General features: G+C 47.9%; 1 protein-coding gene across 3 annotated transcripts in view; it reads right to left on the bottom strand.

Annotated features, from left to right (window-relative positions):
- LOC135368249 (band 7 protein AGAP004871-like) overlaps nt 1-22,291 on the bottom strand; it is a 254,066-nt gene that overhangs the window by 40,084 nt on the left and 191,691 nt on the right. For all 3 annotated transcript variants that reach the window (XM_064601405.1, XM_064601406.1, XM_064601404.1), the window contains one exon: nt 21,582-21,664. In XM_064601405.1, coding sequence (XP_064457475.1) covers nt 21,582-21,664 — 83 coding nt within the window. The remainder of the gene's footprint in view (nt 1-21,581; nt 21,665-22,291) is intronic.

Genomic DNA, 22,291 nt, shown 5'->3' with positions numbered 1-22,291 from the left:
TTGCACTATACTGTTCAGGTCGGACTGAAGGAGATCGATGTCAGAATCACATGAACAACAACAACAACAGCATAGATGAATGGGTGATGATGATGATGTGGGATGTTTCCCTGCGTTGAGTGCAGGACCCTACCCCATTCCAAAAAGGTTCATATGAAAGGATGACGAGGGAAGGAGATCCCTACAGTTCGTGAAGGAGGCCGGTGGCCCTCACATGAAATTTTTCTATAAACTACGCAATCATCTGCAAATAGTAGTATACTGGAGGAAAAGACACATTGTGGTAAGTCGTTAATATATATTATGAAGAGCAAAGGACCAATAACGGATGCCAGCAGTACACTTAACAGTACAGAAGTTGAGTTAGAATCGATGCCGTTAGCAAGTTACGTATTGCACGCGGCTGTGTAAGAAGCAGCGAAGCCAAGTTAGAATATTGGTGTCAACGTTCAGCGCGTTAAGTTTGTCCAAGCGAAGATGGTGTGACACTTTGTCAAACGCTTTGGAGAAGTCCAAGAATATGCAGTCGGTCAGGGATCCGTCGTCAAGGGCCGAGTTCAGGTCGTGCACAAAGGAAACTAACTGCGTTTCGCAAGAGAAAGACTTCCTGAAACCATGCTGGCAATTACTAAAAAATGAATTATACTCAAGAAAGTGGACTAAATGTGTGTATAGGATGTGTTCCAAAATCTTACAAGGAACGCTGGTTAGTGAAATGGGTCGGTAGTTGTATGGCGAGCCTTTATCACTAGTTTTGTGAAGTGATGGTACCACCTTCCCGACTTTTCACTCACCAGGTACGACTGAATATATATTCAGACTACACGACTGTGACTATATACACATGACGTCTATATACACCACTATGTACATATGATTTGTGGCAATTATGGACTCCATAATTGTCACAAAAAAGGCGTACGCCTCCCATTTTCAACAAATCAGGGCAAAGAACGATATCATTCGAAATGATGGTTGGACAACAGGTATAGTAACCACCGTTCCGACAACGGCCTTAGGTTTGCCGTCTGACTAGGGCATAACACTCAATGGGTAATCAAGACTGAACTAGATCAGATGGGTGTCTTCATAGCAGGAGACGGCCAGTTCTCCTGAGACTATATATCACTCTCTGTGTCTCCAGTTCACACGCCAAAACAAGACATGGTACACTTATCTGGCTGTTCTACGTTAAACTTCGCGCGTTTAATAGTTAGTTTACGATAAACACGCTCTGCATATTTTACTACGGTAATTATTCGCCGGCGCTCAATAGTATATAGGGAGAACTCCTTCGCTCTCCAGCCTTGGGGAGACAATTACGATAAAAAGCAGGAACCTAAAGAGCGTTTCGCTAAATCCTAGAGGGATGGAGGTTGACGTGAAGTCGCCTGGCAGCGAAGATAACGCAGAACAAGCGAGGCGCCCTAACTCCCAGAGAACTTTCACATAATCTAAATACGCGCGCCACACCACCGAAAATCTCATTATTGACTCGAATATGCGGGACGCCGCTCCTGGCTCAACTAACTTTTAAAAAATTATAAAGAACGAAAGAAAGAGAGGTCGGACATACTTTGCGAAATTGGTTCTTGTGTTTATGTTTACAAGAGGACATTCTTAAAGACGAGGGAATGAAAGAGTCCTGGGAACGGGTTCATTAGAGATCTGGAGGCGACGATTTTTTCTGGGAGGACCGGCATCGGTGGATTAGTTGGTAAAGTGTCTGCCTCTGATCTTAAGGCCGCTTAATGAAACCTTCCAACGACGCCGGTACCTTGGTGACAAGGTATAATTTTCCTAGGCACGTCTTTCACCTCCAGGTAAGTTAAGTATACGTGTCAGTTGTGATATCGGGCGGCAAAGCTGATCCGTGGACTTGCCACAGTGGAGCCGCGAAACGATGGTAGCGGTCAAGGTACAACAGTATGTAAATGTAGTCTGTATACAAAATCGAAGAATCCCGAACGGAGAAAACTTTAAGCGAATATTTGCCACTGGTATTCCTCGGGTAATGGCAGTGCAATATGTACAATATGTATGTAACGCTCTAGCTGACCATTATGATATGACAGATTAGCAAGGATGCATACATTTTCCATCTCGAATGACATCGTGCTGCACCCCGGTTTGTTGAAAACGGGAGGCGTATGCTTCAGTGGCTGCACGACATGACATCTTACCACCTATGAAAGATGGAAGTCACTGAAAAGGTTAGCCAGCTGTAGGACTCGAACCCACATCTTCTGGATTACCGGTCCAAGACACGTGGGTTCGAGTCCTACAGCTGGCTAACCTTTTCAGTGACTTCCATCTTTCATCGTTAATTTCTTAGGCAACTTGAGGCCTTGTACAGCTTGGGACAAAAGTTCACGGAACACATCACTGGCACATTTCTTCATCGGAGCGGCCTCCTCTTAGATATTAGGAAGCGACCGAACAAGAAACGGGTGACCGGCTATTCTGTTAATCTTTCAGTATGTGTGTCTGCTCCTTTTGGCTGCTAGGGTGTCGTCCCAACAGCGAAATGCGACACCCCGGTGTTCCGTAAACTTTTGTCCCAAGCTGTATGTGATTGTTCCTTCTATGTTGTTCCAGCCTCAGAACATCAGTTCTCTCTTACTACCTGTTTCACGCCGTGGATCCGTTTCTCTCTCAAAGTCGCCTCCTCGTGACCTTCCGCGACACTACGCATGTCTTCTTCACCGCATGCGGCTGAACGTTGCGTTTTCGCCTTCGCCGTGCGCAGTCGGGCCTTTGTGCAACATACAATGTGCGCGCTGGCCTACACCACCTCCTTATGAACTGCCCCGTCTACCAGAGGGACCGAGATATCTTGCACCGCGTGATGCATGCGGTTGACCGCCGCCCTTTCAAAATTGGCAATGTGCTGGGGCCCCTGGTCCAGCCGCGCTCATATATGCATCAAGGCTTCCGTCACCTTTGGGAGTTTCTTTCGTGTTGCGACGGGTCCTAGGTGGCCACAGTACAGGATGGGATACCTGGTGGCAAACTAACGATACTTTCAAAAAAACTCTGAAGTGAAAACAAAATATTTGGAATTGTTATGTGTGTACCACTTTTCATTCAGATTTGAGTAGGGGGGAGAAATCGATTTGAAGAATGGCAAAAGGCGTGCAGGGAGAAAAATGTCAAAGGGCCACTAAGGTGCAAACATTTCTCCTCGTGGAATGAAAGGTGTCGTTACCGTGACACCCATTCAAACGGATTCAACGGTTGCGTCGTCCGTGATTTACGAGCGAAAGAAACCGCAATTGACGCTTTCCCTCTTCCTCTCTTCTCAAGAAGCGCTACGATGCGGAGAGGCCTTCGATTGGTCCCCTCGAAACCAGCTCCGGTGGCGCAGCTGTAACGCGTGCGCTTGGAGACTGGGAGGTCCGCAGTTCGAATCCGCGGGCCGGCTGTGCCGTCTGGGGTTTTTCCTGGGTTTCCCTCAGATGTGTAATAGGCGTATGCCGGCACAGTTCCCCTGAAGTCGGCCCATGCACCTATATCCTGCACCTATATCCTCCCCCCGAGCGGATTCCGCTCGGTCTTCCACTTCACCCTTTCCTCTCCTCCTCTCCACCACCTTTCCCTTCCCGAGAAACATGCCGCCTAATCAGGCAGGCAGACCTCTCGGGTTCCTCCCAACGACACTCCCCCTCCTCCTCCTCCTCCTCCGGTCCCGTCGAATGTTCTCCCGCGTATGATTGGACAGGTCGTTTGAGGACACCAATGAGAGTCCGCTCTGTATCGTCGGCCTCCTTGAGAAGGGAGAGGAAGAGGAAGTGAACTTGCGGTTTCCTTCGTTCATAAATCACGAACGACGCAACGGATGAATCTCGTTCCTTTTGTGTTGGTGTCAAGGTAACAGCATCTCTCATTCCGCGAGGAGTAATTTTTGTACTTGAGGGCCCCTTTAAGAACCATTTCCTTAGGGCCTTAAAGGAGCACTCAGGTGACCCCCCCCCCATTCTCTCTCTCTCTCTTTCTCCGGCGTGTTCTGCAACGAATAAAAATAAAATGCGCTCCCGCGAAAGAACGACGAGTGCAGGTGACCTACAGAGCGCGCGCGAGGGCTCCGTTCTGCACACCTTTACAACATCCTCCACTCGTGAAAAGCGCGTATCGCAGAACGACGGAAGGTCGTGACGTAACGTGGTCCCCGTCACATGATTCGTGACGTAGAGCGGCAACAGCTCGAGCAGGTATACGCGGCACGTGAGCTGTGAAGAATTGAATATATAGTCCAAAGGCCGGGGGGTGTCATCCTTATCGGTAAAAACGCACGCCGGCATTACAACATTAAGAACAACTAAAAGCTTGACGTTCCCGAAACGCCAAGCTTTGTCAAGCACCCTCCACATTTGGACTATATTCCAGACTGTAGGGGAAACCCGAAACGTCAAGCTTTTAGTTGTTTTTAATGTTGTAGTGCCGGTGTGCGTTTGTATCAATACTGTTTTGGTAAGTTCGATTGCGCAGCAAAAATATTTTGCATAGTCGCTCCTGACGGACAGCTTTGACGAAAGAAACTGGGTTTCGAGCCATATGTCAAATGTGACCTCATTGCCCCTTTAAATGTGCGAGAATGCACTTTTTGGTGGCCATCGAATATCACCAGAAATGCGACGCACGACAAGGCAACCCCGACTCCAGACATCCTACGTCCTATCTATCCTAATCATTGTCACTTTGCTCCGTGTCTCTTTGCTTCCTCACTATCAAGACCAAATAGTTGGCACGAGAAGAATTCGTTCCCAAACTAAACGACCTAACACGTCGTTATCTTGTAAGGGAAGGAACGGAAAAGGCGTGCTCTTGTCGACGCGTGGTGACGTGCGAGCTTCGTATCGTGTCTCTTCACGGATGCCTGCTCAACAGAGCCGTCTATACGGCCGAAGAAATAAATAAGCACGGGTTGGACGTAGTGCTGTCGTGTTCCCGGGCACCACAGACAACAGCTGATCACCGTCGGTGCCCACTAGAAGGGCGCTCTCAACTTCGTCGAATCCCGCTATGGCGGTTCTTGTTGTTCTTGTTCCTCTTGGGTGCGGGGGGTTGATAATGACGATTCGTGGGGCTACTTATCCGGACAACCTCGACACGCCACCCCCCCCCCCCCCCTAGATCTGGAAGACACCCCCTAAAATTTTGTGAGATTGCGCAATATTTTGTCAAAAGCATGTAAATTACTTAGGTTACATGATATTCACGATTCATGATATTCAGGAGGTGGCAAAAACCTAGTAAGAACAAATGCCGTTGACTCCTTTTTGTGACACTTATGCTGTTCATAATTGTCACAAAAAAAAAAAGGCGTACGCCTCCCGTTTTCAACAAATCAGGGCAGCTAACGATATCATTCGAGATGATGACTGGCTACGAGCGTGCTATGCGGTGATGTTTATTTTTCAAGAGTGCGGAACCCTTGAACCCTTTTCCCTTCACGACAAATGCATGCGCAGTTCCCCATGAAGTCGGCCCAGGACGCACGATCACCCCTGTGATAGTCGTGACGTTGCCTACCTGAGCGCGACCGACTATGGCAACAGTTCCACCACTACCAGATGAAAAGAAAAAAAGAAAGAACTGAAGAAAAGCAGCAGCCGTACGGGATGCGAGCGCCACTGTCAGTCAGTGTATCAGGCGCTATGGAGCGCGTCTATACGGAGAGTGTGTACGCCGTCCACGGATAGGGAGGTTCGGCGCGCCGCTGCAGTAGGCTAAGGGCGTAGCACACCGAGCAAACCACAGAAAAACAGCCCGTTGGCTGCACGAACACAACATGACCCAAAGGTGTGGGAACGCAAAGCTGTTGCGAGTAGACGAAGCCGGGAGGATCCGAGAGCAAAGTAACGCGAAGGCGAGCCCAAGAGACGAAGGCGGGGGAAAGGACAGGTGCGCGAGCACGAAGCCGTGGCCAGGAGAAGTGAACGGTCCCGCAGATGTGTGTACTTGATTGACGTTTGCGATATATAGGCTGTGGTTTCGGACCGACGTGGCGCTCGCACGCGCGCAGCACCGCGAACTGTTGGCCAGGGTACTTCCCGACGTATTCTACTGACCATAAGGGTGTGTTCTCCGTCTTTGAATGAAGCGATTCTTACAAAAAATCAAAAGTTGTCTACACTCTTAAAAACGAACTTCACCGCAGAGCACGCTCCTGGCCAACCATCATCTCGAATGATACCGTTATCTGCCCTGATTTGTTGAAAACGGGAGGCGCACGCCATTTTTGTGACACTTATGCTGTTCATAATTGTCACAGAAAAGGCGTACGCCCCCCATTTTCAACAAATCAGGGCAGATAACGATATCATTCGAGATGTTGGTTGGCTGGGAGCATGCTGTGCGGTGAAGTTCATTTTTAAGAGTGTACGTGTGCGTGCTGAACGCATCCATGAGCCACATCTCGACCTTATTGCGCGTGGGTGATACACCTCTCCCTGTCACCTCTTCACACATGGGTGTGAAAAGGCGTGAATTTTTTGTGTGAACACTGCATAAGTGGCATAAAAAGGCATACGCGCCTCCCGTTTTCAACGAATCGTGAGAGCGAACATGCCCTTCGGGATGACGGCTGGCTATAGGATCTTGCTATGCTATTGAAGTTTTGTTTTACGAGTGTGTCCTTCTGCGTGCTGTATTGAACACCAAAAGAGGAAGTCAGTACTAAGTGTCACGCCTCTACAGTGAGGTGTAGTGGGGTCTGGAAACTTCGAGCGGACCGTTGCGTCTGGGAGTCCTGTCGAGCCGAAAGCGAGGGGCCCATTGTTCCACAGTTTTAGTCATTTCTTGTTGTGCGAGTTGAGCACCACGTCGGCATTCGTGCCTATTAGTACCGCTTTCGATAAATCGTCTCCCCCCCCCCCCCCCCCCACACACACTAGCGTGCCTTCAGACTCGATCCTTTCAGTCCATCCACCTAGCCAACTCCACAGTATACACACTATTTCCCGTACTAAAAGCTCTCACATTTCGACACACGCAAACAATAGTCACCGTGACACGAAGAGTTGCTTCTTCGTTGCCCTGCTAGGAATCAACAAGGACCATTCTTCTCCGCCGTGGCACCAAAAAACACTGACAAGCAACAGCAAGCAGAGCAAGTGTCCTCTGCCTTTGTGGCAGTCCACTTCGCGAAATTCCGCTAGGGCCAGTTGGATACATCCGATATATCAAAATAGATATTGCTCTTAAGAGGCAATCAGTCTGGGCAGGAGATTGTTAGCAACACGGGGGCCCCCATGGGGCTACAACACGACCAGCTCGTCCGGGCGGTAGCGGAAACGGAAGCAGTGTCCTTCACGACGCTAACGCAAAAGTTGCACATTCGGAAACGGGCTAATGATACGGAGGGAGATGTCTCAAGAATGTTGGGAGAGGGAGAACTGTCAGCGACAAAGCTGTTGACGATGATGGTTCCTGAGTGTGAGAAGAAGAAGAAGAAGAAATAACGGAGGTTCTTTGTGGCGACAGCTACGGCATGGAACATCGGCTTTCTGTTCAATAGGTCACACCTACTGACGGGAGCTGGTTTGTTGATCTGGATGACAGAGCGACAAAACATCCCATACGTTTTTTTTCCCCGCTTCGTCCGTATAGTATCAATTTGATAGTACTACGTAAAAGCTCTAGCTTCCTGTTACAGGTTCATGACTACACTCTTAAAAATGAGTTTCACCACATAGCACGCTCCTAGCCAACCATCATCCCGAATGACAGCGTTCTCACCCCTGATTTGTTGAAACGGGAGGCGGAGCCTATTTTGTGACACTTATGCCGTTCATAATTGTCACAAAAATGGCGTACGCCTCCCGTTTCCAGCAAATCAGCGGGGAGAACGATGTCATTCGAGATGATGGTTGGCTAGGAGCGTGCTATGCGGTGAAGTTCTGTTTTAAGAGTGTACGATTACTTATTCCAGGCTCTTAAAACAGAACATAATCGCATACACTCTAAAAGTTTCACCAACAGCACGCTATGCGCCAACCATTGCCACGAATGATAGGGTTATCGCATTTAATTCGAAGAGAGAGGGGAGCGTACGCCGTTGTGTGTCAATTAGCGTATATCCGAACTGAAACAAAAAGACGTATGCCTTATTCATCCAATCAGAAGCGATACCTCTATCATTCGTGGCAATGGTTGGCGCACAGCGTGTTCTCCCGTGAAGTTTTTTGAGTATAGCACGCTCTTAGCCAATCATCATCCCAAATGGCATCGTCATGCCCCCTGATTGGTTAAAAACGGAAGGACTACGCCTTTTTGTGACACGTATACAATTATGTTAGTTGTCACAAAACAGCGTATGCCCCGCGCTTTCCACACATCACACTCTTAAAAATGAACTTCACTGCATAGCACGCTCTTAGCCAACCATCATCTCGAATGATATCGTTGTCTGCCCTGATTTGTTGAAAACGAGAGGCGTACGCCTTTTCTGTGACAATTATGAACAGCATAAGTGTCACAAATAAGGCGTACACCTCCCGTTTTCAACAAATCAGGGAACATAACGATATCATTCTAGATGATGGTTGGGTAGGAGCGTGCTATGTGGTGAAGTTCATTTTTAAGAGTGTGTGTAATGGTTGGCCTCCACCGTGCTGTGCGGTGAAGTTTTTTTAAGAGTGCAGTGCTTACTTAGAGAACTTATTCTGATGCTTACACTTATTCAAGAAAGATTGCTTTTGTCACATCCAGGGATTTCCCTACAACCCCCTGGCTTTTCGCAACACTCCCCCTGAAATTTTGGAGATTGTCCAATACAGCTGGACTAGACAGCTACAGTGCAGTACAGTGCTTCACCGCATAGCACGCTATGCGCCAACCATTGCCACGAATGACAGGGTTATCGCATCTGATTCGAAGAGAGAGGAGAGTACGCCTTTTTGTGGCAATTTGGACATATGAGTAATTGCCACAAAAAGGCGCACGCCCTCCTTTCTCCTCGAATCAGAAGCGATAACCATATCATCCGTGTCAATGGTTGGCGCACAGCGTGCTATGCGGTGAAGTTCTCTTTTTAGAGTGTACCAATACATATACCCATAACTGTATCCCCCTCCCCCTCCTTAAGAGGTTGATTTATGGTGAAACCACGTTCCAATTTGTGTTCTGCTTGAAGGTGGCACCACCAAGATGGGTGTAAGAATATTATTGTACTTTTACAGTGCCTACTATGAGTTTACGATGAGATCTTCATAGGACACATAGGAGTTGCACCAGATATCCTAGAGCATTCTTCCTCTCTCGTGAATCGGATCCCTGCGGCGAACGGAAGTAGCGTCGCATCCGTCTTGACCAATAGGGTGCATGGCCGGAAGTGGTCACGGACACAGCTCCGCGTCGACACGAGCGGAAGAGGAAATATGAGCTGGCAATCCGTGCGCGCCGCTGTTGTGTCTTTGTGTATGTTGTTTACTAGCCCCCGCGGGCAAATTATCTTCTTCCAATTGCATTTTTGTTTTATGGGGTTCCTACTAACAGCACAAGCCTACATAGGTGGAGCACCCGCTACAAAAAGAAGAGGCAGATCGAAATAACTTCCATGTAACCAGAAGTCTTCAGTTATACGTTCCGTGTTCTTATTAAAGTTTTCAAATGTTAGCTATGCGGCTTGTGTGCGTGGCAATGGACCATTTTCCTGAGATGTGGCGCCCTCTCGAATGTCGTCTGCTACTGGCTGAAAACAAATGCCCGTGAGGAGCGCTGCGGTTTCTGTGTCTTTCGTTCCAGCATACTTCATGCATTCACTTTTGACGATTCATCTTAGGCTTCGAGGCCTATTCCTGCTGCTTCTCCCTGTACAAAGTGTAAGTGTCCGTTTGATGTATGCAACATGACCCTGGAGCAAACCATGTCTGTGTCATTCCATGCCAGACCAATAAGCTGTGCACAACTGTTTTGAAGAAGAGGAAGAAGAAGATTCTTGCGCTTGATGAGTGCAGTGCAGTCATCCAGCACTAAAGCTATTCGTTATCGTTCCTGGGTCCTTTCATACATTTCTGGTGCCGAGAAGCGTAGCCTCACTCATTGACGGAAGCAATCCAGGAACGGGAAAATGGTGTATAGCAGCGTTAACGTAGCTACGGCTGTTTTTAGCTATGGTTTCAGCTATGGTTCCATTGTTTTCAACCAGAGGAGCAGAAGACGCGGGATGCGCATGCGCACAGCAATCGCGTGAAAATGGCGGATTATCATAAATCCAAATGGCCACAAAAAGGCGCACGCCCCCTCTCTCCCTTCGAATTAGAGGCGATAATCCTACAATTCGCGGCAATGGCTGACGCACAGCGTGCTGTGCGGTGAAGCTCTGTTTTTAGAGTGTAGCGTCACAAAAAGGAGTACGCCTCCTTTTAAACACATAAGGAGAGAGAACGATGTCATTCGCGCTAATGATTGGCTAAGAATGTGTTATGTGGTGAAGCTCTGTTTTACGAGCGTACAGTCTAAAAACAGGACTTCACCGCATAGCACGCTGTGCGCCAACTATTCCAACGAATGATAAGTTTAATGGGTTTAATGGGAAAAGGGATGGGGGCGTACACGTTTTTGTAGCTATATATAATTATATCACTATATATCATTATATAGGTATATCATAATTGCCACAAAAAGGCGTACGCCCCTCTCTCTCTCTCTTCGAATCAGATGCGATAACCCTATCATTCGTGGCAATGGTTGGCGCACAGCGTGCAATGCAGTGAAGTACTGTTTTTAGAGTGTACTCTAAAAACAGGGCTTCACCGCATAGCACCCCCAGCCAACCATCATCCCGAATGACAGCGTTCTCTCTTCTGATTTGATGCAAACGGGAGCGTACGCCCTTTTTGTGGCAATTATGAACGGCATGATGCCACAAAAATGGCGTACGCCCCCCGTTTTCAGCAAATCAAGGGAAAGAACGATGTCACTCGGGATGATGGTTAGCTAGGATCGTGCTATGTGGTGAAGTTCATTTTTAAGAGTGTACCGCTAACTGCCCTCCAGAAATTGCTGTTTGCCCAGCGGGCACGACGATACCAGGCTGACGTCAGGCTGATGTCAGGCTGATGTCAGGCTGATGTCAGGCTGATGTCACGGCCGGGAAACGCATCGGTTAAAAGCCGTATGGCTGTAACGGCTTGACGCTTCACCGAACACGTTTCGTGTGCTCGGTGCCCGTGCAAGCAGGGAAACACCGTTGGCCAGGAAGAAAAATGGCGAAACTCTATCGGCACAGTATTCCTCGGGTGTTCCGTCCATCGTAACAAAGCCCACGAACTGACTTGCTCACTGTGCAGACGACAGGTGGTGATTGAGCACGTGGAAGAGCTTCTTATTTGCCCAATAAAGGAACTTCATTGGAGGTCCGCTCTCTCAGACTTCTCGGACATCCTTTGGATCTACATTGCATTGAGCCAGACGTATATCTTCGGGGATGGGCAGCCGTGATGAATGCGCTCTTCCATATATGTCGGGACGATAGGTCCTGTACCGACTTTTCCCGATAATATTTGCAAGATAAACAGTCGTAAGTATACAGGAGGCTTCGAAACGCTTTATTCGAATGAACTTCATAGATAGGGATGGGGATATGTGCTTATTATATTGAAAAAGCGGTAGAGTCGACCTGCTTTAAAAAGATTAGCGGTCTCCCTACTGATGCAACAAGGAGTAAAGCTATAGTAGCCGTCGAACTGCTAAGAACATGCGGGGGTAATTATAATTATAATAATTTTAAGTTTCGTGCAATGATTTGTAGATATGGGTCAAATGTATGAGCAGAACTGCAATGAATTATGAAAACGCATTGCGAGGATAACGAAGACAACGCGCTGTGGGACCACCTCGCAACGATAGTCGCCCGATGTGAAAGTGAAGGAACAGTGAGAAGGGCCAACGAGAGAAATTACGGGCCCCGGAGATGACTCTGGATGAGTCCTGCCTGGGCCCCTTCCTCACGTCTCCTTGTGCTACCGTCTGCCTTGGGTCGTGCGTTCCCCTGAAGAAGCCCGGACCCCGGGGCTCCATCCCAGGCTGCCCACCCTCTCGCCTGCCCTGACCGTGAGCCCGCAGTTGGTCCCTCAATGAGTTTCAAGGTCGCCGAACAGGACAACCTTCCGCCTGCATATCCTTTTAGGTGGCCATAAACGAGCTTCCAGTGTGGCACACGTGGACATCATGCAACAACTGAGGCGTTTTTCTTTTTTTTTTTTCATCTTACAGCGGCCAGGATGACCTGTGCTCGTACAAGAGTAATTCTGTTGCATAAAAATAAGTGCTGATGCGTTTTGCAGAATCGGTACGTTTCAGCGTGTCAAGTTCACAATCGAACTCAAAGTCGATTGTGGTGCCGTTGCCGGTGGCAGGCATCTCGAATGGATGATGCACAGCAATTTTTTTTTTCGTGCATTTTGAGAGCCATTGATTTTAATGGTCTGAAGCGTTCAGATGAAATCTGTTGGGATGACGACAGGCCTAACTGGATGTACGCAACGCGTAGACAGCAGCCACCAACATGGGAAGTCCGAGAACGACCATTTGTTCATGTCGGCAGGGCCACGCCACGACAAAGCAAGACGCCCCTTCCCGCCTTGATAGTCTTGCATGCAAGATATAATATAAAGTAGCCCTCCAATGCACGGAGCTGCCTCGTGATAACCTCACCTAGCAAACACGCAGGTGCTATGAGAAGGAGAGGAGTCACGTTGAGTACCCTGCCATAAACACTTCTACGCGTGGCGCCATCTATCGCCCAAGCTGAGTTTTCGGCACAGACCACAGGGGTTATCAATGGGGTAGCGCAATGCACCCGGTTTTCAACAAATAAGGGGGCTGAACGATATCATTCGGGGTTATGGTTGGCTAGGAGCGTACTGTGGAGTTGTCTTAAGAGTGTCCAGTCTGTTGTCCGCGAGAGGCGAGAGTGAGAGTGGAGAGAGCAATAGTGCCCGTCATTCGTGGAAAGCTACTCAATGACAAGATGGCGTAAGGACGATGTGTACGCGCTTCTCCTAGGTGGCGCTACAAGACGTATGTGTCTTCTGCATGTGTGCACCGTGTCCACGATGTCTGACTTTAACGCCAATTTTTTTTAAAGATCTAATGCAAATATCATTACTCAGAGTTACAAATAAACCCATATTTAATCACATTTCAGTCTGTAACAGCTTAGCGCGTACGTGGGAGGTGTTAGGATGTTTGCACCATTGTTGTCACCACGTGCATTAAAGAGAACAAAAGAACAAAGAAAACAAATAACAAAAACACACACATAGGTCCGGCTCTGTACAACATTTAAGCCCCACAAATGCCCACTGTGCGGGTTCGAGTTCCGACACCGTCACTTCTCGTCAACTGCCGTCCTTGAAATGTGTCCTTTCTATTTCTCGAAGCGCAGCTTCCACCAAACGAGCAATTTAAAAGAAAGATACCGTAGCGCGAAATGGACCACCAAGATAATAACACCTTTCCCTACCACCCCTTCCTTCTTAAAGCCATCATAACAACACTGCCGGCGCGAAAACAACCCGAAAGGCGGCCACCAAATAAAGACACATAGTACATATATATATATACTGAGACGCAACGATAAAGTGACAAACGCTCGGGACACGTTGACCAGAATGCTTCACTCGTGAAGGACGTGTCACAAATAGAGGGCATCTCTTTCCCCCTGGGGAGGGGGGGGGGGGATTATATGCGGCGCCGAAATGACTGGCCTCGCATTAACTGTTATAGCGTCGCAGTTGCGGCCATTTTCAGCAAGATAGATCTCGCCCGGAGTATATAGCTCGGTAATACGTTCGCCTCCGTAGCCCCGGTGTATACTGCACGTGGGAAGAAAAATACGATGTCGAGGACAAAATAGGAAAAATTAGATGCGCGCCGTCTGTGACAGTGCTGGAAGCGGGGGAGAAAAGGGACGTCCGTGTAATTGGTGCAGTTCATCATTTTAAGCTGGCTTATCTATACGATCCGTCCCATCTGAGGAGTTGTAGTATATATATATATATATATACTATGTGTGGTCTTTGGCAGGAGTTTCTGTCGTGAGACGTAGGTAACGGATCTTTGTCTGGGTTAGATGGACGTTATTAAAGACGTGATGTCAGATGAGGTGGTTTTTTATTGATTCTTTCGTTTGACGGCGGTGACGGAATTTAGTTACACCCCAAAGCATGATTTGACCCCATGCTCTGCGCTAGCTGTCTGCGAATGATACAGTTACCGCTTCTGATTTAGGAGATACACTCTGAGCACGTTGTGCGCCAACCATTGCCACGAACGATAGGGTTATCGCTTCTGATTCGAAGAGAGAGGTGAACGTACGCCTTTTTGTGGCAATTACCATATACCCAAATTGCCACAAAAAGGCGTACGCCCCCTTCTCTCTTCGAATCAGAAGCGATAACCCTATCATTCTTGGCAATGGTTGGCGCACAGCGCGCTATGCGGTGAAGTTCTGTTTTTAGAGTGCACAGTGTAGAGTGCTCCATTTCTGGGGCAGTTACCACAAATTGTAACAAAATGGCATGCTGCTCAGGAATCAGGAAAGGGGATGATAGCATAAACGAATGTCGGAATGGGAGTTAGTTATGAGTATATTTTATGCAGTGAAGTTCTGTTTGCACATTTTCGGTGCTCCACGCACTCAAGAGAACTTCGCCTCCATAACACACAATCACAGCCAAACACATAGTTCAGAATGACAATATTCCCTTCCCTGATTTGTTGAAAGTGGGAAGGGTATGGCTTTTTGATACACTCTCAATTTAATTTTCAATGGTCTACTGCCATACGACCAAATTCCACGCTCTTAAAGAAGAACTTCACCGTATAACAGCATCCTTGCCAACCGTCATCCCGAATGAGACACCGTTCGCTCCCACGATGTGTTGAAAACGATAGACGTGCGCCTTTTTGTGACACTTACGCGGTTACGACAACTGTCACAAAAAGGCGTACACCACACGCTTTTCACGAATCAGGAATGATAACGGTATCATTCCGCGCAATGGTTGGTCCTCAGCATGCTATGTGGTGAAGTTCTGTTTTCCTCAGACGCTTTCAGACACATGTCGGCACAGTTCCCCTAGAAGTCGGCCCAGGACGCACATTTCCCCAGGGCGTCAGTCGTGACGTTGCCCACATACGTGAGGCCGACAACGGCAAGCCCTTTCACCACCACCACCACCATCTGTATTGTCTGTATCGTATGTATATCGTATGTTCGCACTCTCATCTCTCATTGACAAACGCAGAAGCAGTCGAGGCATTTCCAACTACGAAATTTCAATTACCACCTCGTGTTTTACAGACGGACGCTCTATAAGAACAGATGTCCTGGTGGTGGTGGTGGCGATGAAGGAACTGTTTGCCGTAGTCGGCCACGCTTAAGGCGGGCAACGCCACCACCATCGCAGGAGTGATCGAGCATCCAGGGCCGACTTCATAGGGAACTGTGGGGAAATTTGCCTCAAATCATCTGAGGAAAACCCAGGGAAAACAACTTGACAGCGCTGCGGACGCCCGGATTCTAACCCGTAACATTTCCAAGTCTCAGCGTGGCATGCCATCATAACCACTGGAGCTGGTCCCGATGTTGTTCCCTTCCCCGCGCCGTCGTTGACGTGCTCCTCCTCCTCCTGTATTTACAACGCACGCGTGGACGCATCAACCCACAGTAAGCATCCACCATCTTGCACGAAACCACACGCGCAACGTACTTTCAGCGACCGTCGGCAATTACGCTTTTCAGCGTCACTTTAAATCCCTCCGCATTCACCGACTCAAATGTTAAACGAGCCGAGGTACACGATGTCAGCAACGCCGGAGAACACCATTAAAAATTGGCTTCCCTCTTCTGGGAGGAAAACAGAAGACCTCATTATGCCAGTGTTTCCCTGGGGGGGAGACGCTCGAGCTCTTTCGCCTCTCTTAAGCCTCATTAAGATTAATGGTAACCAAGCTGATTCGATCGCAATCGCGTCGAGCCTTCTTTCCCAGATGTTGTCGAGCCTACAGAGGCCCGCAATGTTTTCACGATTGAATTGATACGTTAGCTGATGTCTTGCGCATTATTTAGGCCTATCACTATGAACAACATCAATAATTTAATAGAGGCGTGTTACCTGGCGCCGCTTCATCACCTGGCGCTCATTAACGCAAGTATGGAACTAGGCATTGTGTTTTGTCCAACTGTGTTTCATTGCTGCTTTTCTACGTCGTTGCGTAACAATACTTCAATGATGATCCTTGTGGTGTTTTATCATATACTTTATACTCTGCTCGAGGTATACTTTGGTGGAAAAATAAGGATAAGCCTCACAATGAGGACCGAAGTGCAATGTCGAGACTACTGGACCGTGGAATGAGGACCACAGTCCTGAAAGGCGAGCAGTTCCTTTAGGGAATGGCCTCTTTCAGCTCTATTTGAGCGATGACCAAGCAATCTTGGGAGTCCAAAGACATATAACATCATGGCAAAAGTGTCACAAAAAACCGTGCGCCTTTCGTTTTCACCAAATTAGGAAAGAGAACAATGCCATTCGGGATGATGGTTGGCTATACGATCGTGCTGTGCGGTGAAGCTCTGTTTGGACGCCGAGACATGGAAGGTGACCCGGGTTCGAATCCGTGCGTCGGCTGGGTTGTCCGGGTGTTTTGTTTTGCCTGCGTTTTCCCCGGACGTTTTAAAACAAATGTCGACACAGTTCCCCGTGAAGTCGGCCCAGGACGCACGATAACCTGCAATAATCGCGACATTACCCACCTCAGCGAAGCCGACCACGGCAGGCAGTTCCATCACCAATACCACCACTATAGCACCTCTATTTTAAGAGTGAGGATCGCTACGTTTTCAAGAATCTTCTTTGTGATATAGAGTGCACTGACATCCTACACTCTTAGAAATGAACTTCACCGCATAGCACGCTCCTAGCCAACCATAATCTCGAATTATATCGTTATCTGCCCTGATCTGCTGAAAACGGGAGGCGTACGCCTTTTTGTGACAATTATGAACAGCATAAGTGTCACAAAAAGGCGTACGCCTCCCGTTTTCAACAAATCAGGGCTGATAACGATACCATTCGAGATGGTAGTTGGCTAGGAGCGTGCTATGTGGTGAAGTTCATTTTTAAGAGTGTAGATGACGGTTACCTACACTCTTAAAAATGAACTTCATCACATAGCACGCTCCTAGCCAACCATCAACCCGAATGATATCGTTGTCTTCCCTGATTTGCTGAAAACGGGAGGCGTGCGCCTTTTTTGTGACAATTATGAACGGCATAAGCGTCACAAAAAAGGCGTACGCCTCCCATTTTTAACAATTCAGGGCAGATAACGATATCATTCGGGTTGATGGTTGGCTAGGAGCGTGCTATGCGGTGAAGTTCATTTTTAAGGATGTACGGTTATCGTGCCTATCGGAGCCAATCGCAGTCGCGTGTGGCCCAGAATCTCATCCACTGATTGGTTCCGGGCGATACGGTTCGACGCAAAGCCACGTTATCGACTGTTTGCTAAAACTCTCTATTATGACCGACAAATCGTCGTCCTAACGAACCCTACTCCGCAGCCACATCACATCCGCCCATTGAATCCTTTAATGCCCCGGAATCGACATGCCGGCGCACTAAATCTAGCCGGTGCAGGGCATATGTATTTAATAAACTGCATTCATAACGGGCGATCTTGAACGGGGGCGCATTCAATTGAAATGAAAAAAAAAAGAGTACGTCTAGTGTAACTCCACGGTGCGCTGCCAATTGCAAATGGGCAGCGGAGCGGAAGTTTGCGTGCCCGACTAATCGATTCATCGAAAAGCTATGGAGAGATGGGGGAGGGGGAAAAAGGAGGAACTTCAGACGCGGACAATATCTAACCCCACACTCGTAAAAACGAACTTCACCGCATAGCACGCTCCTAGCCAACCATGATCTCGAATGATATCGTTACCTGCCCTGACTTGTTGAAAACGGGAGGTGTACGCCTTTTTGTGACACATATGCTGTTCATAATTGTCACAAAAAAGGCGTACGCCTACCGTTTTCAACAAATCAGGGCGGTTAACGATATCATTCCAGATGATGGTTGGCTAGGAGCGTGCCATGCGGTGAAGTTCATTTTTAAGAGTGCAGGCTGTTTGGAAGGGGTTTCAGATACCTTGTAATGTCATCGTGGATTTAGGATTATTGTTGATAAAGCAGAAAACAGTAAAAGGAAAGGAAAAGATATAACGTTACACCATTATGTCCCGTGAGTTGTTGAAAACTGGAGGGGTACGCCTTCTTGTGACACCCGCGTCGGTATGCTAATTGCCACAAAAAGTCGTACGCTACGCGCTTTCCTCAAATCAGCAGTGATAACGGTATCAATCTGTGCAAAGGCTCGCCTCCAGCGTGTTATGTGGGGAAGCTCTGTTTTCAGGGAACCAACATTGCTGAACAGAAAATGCTGACCGCCAACGAACGATACCGTCATCACTCCTGATTGGTGGAAAGCGCTGGGCATACGCCTTTTTGTGACACTTAACGTAACTGCAGAAGTGTCACTAAAAGGAGCACACCTCCCGTTCTTAAGCAGTCAGGGGCAGAACGATGTCATCCGGGTTGGTGGTTGGATAAGAACGTGCTATGCGGTGAAGGCCAACGATTGCACAGAATGATACCGTTATCGATCACCACTCATTTGTGAAACGCACGGAGCGCACGCATTTTTCTGACAAAAAAACGTGACCGCATTAATGTCACAAAAAGGCGTGCACTTCCAGTTTTCAACAAATCAGGAGAGAGAAGGACGTCATTCGAGATTATGATTGGTGAGGACCCTTATATCCGGTGAAGTTCTGTTGAAGTTCTGTTCTAGGGTGAAGTACAAAACCTCACTTAACTTCGCAGCTTGCATAAATAATCCCACCTAAGTCATATAATGCAAAACTCAGCGAGGCAAAGAAACGCGCTTACTCAAGGTTCTCAAGCCCTATATCTAACACCTCCCACCGAATAAATTATCCGGAAAACCCCAGGAACAAAGCCGCGGCGTTATAGAAAAATCTACCCTGTATTATATCGTATAGGTAAGCAAGCCGATGCAGTTCAGGAGAGCTTTTTCGTTCGCCAGTTCATTTCGCGGCGCTCCGGAAAGCTTTCTTCGGGGGGCTTCCGTGCCTTCAAGTATTGGTATAGGAGGAGGACAAAGACCGGGATATATCGATGGCATGCACGGCGTGCCCCTTCCTCTTTGTCCGCGTTGAGTGCTAAATTCCGCACTCTTGTATATGCTGCCTCATACATTTCGAAACTATTGCTGCACATGACGACACAGCCGTGACGAAATTGTTTACGACGGCTACGTGCCGCATAACTTCAGTAGTGCGTACATTGCTTTCTCATCACGACTTACTATATTATTTTTAGCAAATATAGCTGTGCGTTGCTTGATTCTGTGGCAAGGATTGCCCTAGCACATACACGCACACCGTGCCCCCGAATTATATACCCCCCCCCAGCAATCAGCATAACAAGCAGCAGATCATCGATGGGCGCTTTCCACTCCGAGACAGGGGAGTGGAACGTGTTCGAATGCCCTATGCAGCGACTGTGCTGTCAGTGGTTTTCCTTTGGTTCTCCGGCAGACTTTCCAAATGAATGTCGGCACAGTTCCCCCTGAAGTCGGCCCAGGACACACACACTTACCGCCCTGCCCCCACTCCTTGCTCTCCTCTCTCTATCTGCCAACGTCTGTACGCAAGTCGTAGCCACATTCGCTTCACGGCACTAACACGGAATTTGAAAAAACAAAAACAAAAAAGCTCAAGGGTAAGTTATAAAAAAACGAACTCAGTTACAATTACATTTAGCCTGAAAAAATAGTAAATGATTTACACTTACATCGGCTCTTACAGCTCACTTTGAAATGTAACTGGTTACAGCTACAGTTAAAACGTTAAAGTAACTTCGTTAATTCGCAGTCATATTTCAAAAAATCCGAATCAATGTAGAAAAAAAAAAAATGTTTTAGCGCTTGTACTGACCAAGCATAGTTACATCTGCGAGGAGGATTCCTATGTGCCAACTTATGCCCATGGGAGCTAGTCCAAGGCCATCCTGGCTGCGTGTGAAATGGCAAAATTTGTGGAATTCTTAGTTCGGAAAAACGGCATGGCATTTTAAGCCGCGACAAAAGGACGTGCAAGAACTGGCGGGTGAAAAACGTTGCAATGTCTGAGTAACTTATTGACAGTGAGTGAACTGCAGCGAGTTTGGAGTTGTAGAGGACGCCGAACACATCCTCCTCAGGTGTCGGATATACGTTAACCCTCGAAAGGTCTTGGAGGCGAGCCTGTCTCGCGTGCATTCCCGAGCCTTCTACATGGCGAAACTTCTAGGTCCTCGGCCGTCCGACAACACGCTGAAGGCACTTGAAGTTTCACAACAGGGCTAATGGACGTTTTGACTTGCTAAGTGTGTGCTTGGTGTGCTCCCCCGTGATACCGCTTCTCATTTGACGTTTTTTTTTTCTTTACCTCATCACTATCACCATCTTCGTTACAGTTGTACTTTATCGTCCCTTTAACCGAAAACGGTTACTATAGTGACAAGTTGACAAGTATAGTGACAAGACCCCCCCCCCCCTTTTCCGTTTTTTGAAGGAAAGACAGGTGAATTTTGTTGTTGGTCTTTCCTGTGTGCCTAGCGGCCGCAGTGTTTTCGTATTGCTCACTCTCAATGCGCGAACTACATTCTCCGTTGGAGGAGATATACCCCTGTGCCTGCAGCTCTTATTATCTCGGAGTATATGGTTCGTCTTCTAGATGTTCCATTTCAACGTTCGTCAACGATTAACGCTTGCAATCGGTATAGCTTTCTCGTGTCGTATACGCCATTTCGTGAGTGGAAAGGCGAACAGTTTGGCTTCAGATTAAAAAGGAAATTAAACTAGAGCCCTGCGCGGATGAGATTTCTGACATCCGCATCCGACCCGCATCCGCGCAATCGTTCTCCGCACCCGATCCGCATCCGCAGCACACACAACAGTTTACATCCGCATCCGATCCGCTGACCAACACGCGCCATGCGCATCCGATCCGCAAAATCCGCACGTTTCGAAGGACGCGTAAAGACCGCCGAAAGCATATATGTTGGTATAATTTCGGATGCCTCCATGCTGTCACGGAACGACTCACGACGACAAGCAAAGGTAAACATTTCAACAAACGCGTTATGGAGAGTCTTCTGAAACGCGTGGAACGCTACCTCGTCGGTGCTCGCGCGGTTCGAGACGCCAGAATGCCTTCACTCCTGCCTTGGCGGTGTACGGTCAAAGGTGAACCCGAGCATGCGCTCGCTGTCTCAGCGCAATACAAATAAATTGCTGGTGAAAAAATTACAGCACGCGGTATATCCGCATCCGATCCGCTACCGATCCGCTGCCTTCGTACCACATCCGATCCGCATCCAATCCGCACACCGCAGAATGTTCTGGATTTTCATCCGAATCCGCAAGTACCTTGCGGACATCCGTGGATATCTGCTTCCATCCGCGGATGGTGCAGGGCTCTAAATTAAACTCTTACTCACCTCTTGGGGTGGAACATCAAAGGTTAGCGTCCTGAGATCAACCTTGGTGTAATTTTCGATACACGGGAGGATGAAAAAGATTCCTGAAAAAACAAAAACAAAACATATGAAACAGTCACTTGTACAACTTCTCAACGTGCTTAGTCGCATGGCGTGCCAACAATTGAAAAAAAGAAAACAAAACTACAGACAGAGTTCATCTGCATTCAGTTGTGGTTTTGTCTTTCCAGGGCCTTACACAGCAAACCGCGCACCATATTACAATTGAACATGCATGATAATATGCACGACAAATATGCATGAAATATGCATGAATATCCATGACTTGAAAACCCGAGACAAGATAGAGGACGATAACAGACAAACACAGACACGGTCTGTTATCGTCCTCTGCCTTGTCTCGGGTTTTCAAGTCATTGATCGTCACCACCAGCTCGCTTGCTACCTAACTTTCCTTTCGTTATGCACGAAAAGCCTGCGTTAACTGTGGACCCTGACAACAGAACTTCGCCGCCTAGCACGCTCCGTCTCAACCGTCATTCAGAATGATGTGGATCTCCTTTCTGATAAGATCTCGTTTCTGATAAAATGATAAGTGTATGCGTTTTTGTTTCAATTTATTTTCTCGGAATGAAATACGCCGGAGAAATACAAGAGGAACAGGATTCATCCGTTGCGTCGTTCGTGATGTACGCGCGAACGAAACCGCA

The sequence above is a fragment of the Ornithodoros turicata genome, chromosome 9 (genome assembly GCF_037126465.1).
Source record: "Ornithodoros turicata isolate Travis chromosome 9, ASM3712646v1, whole genome shotgun sequence".
Classification (NCBI taxonomy): domain Eukaryota; kingdom Metazoa; phylum Arthropoda; class Arachnida; order Ixodida; family Argasidae; genus Ornithodoros; species Ornithodoros turicata.
Note: the sequence above shows the minus strand (reverse complement) of the source record. Positions and strands in the feature narration are given on the sequence as shown.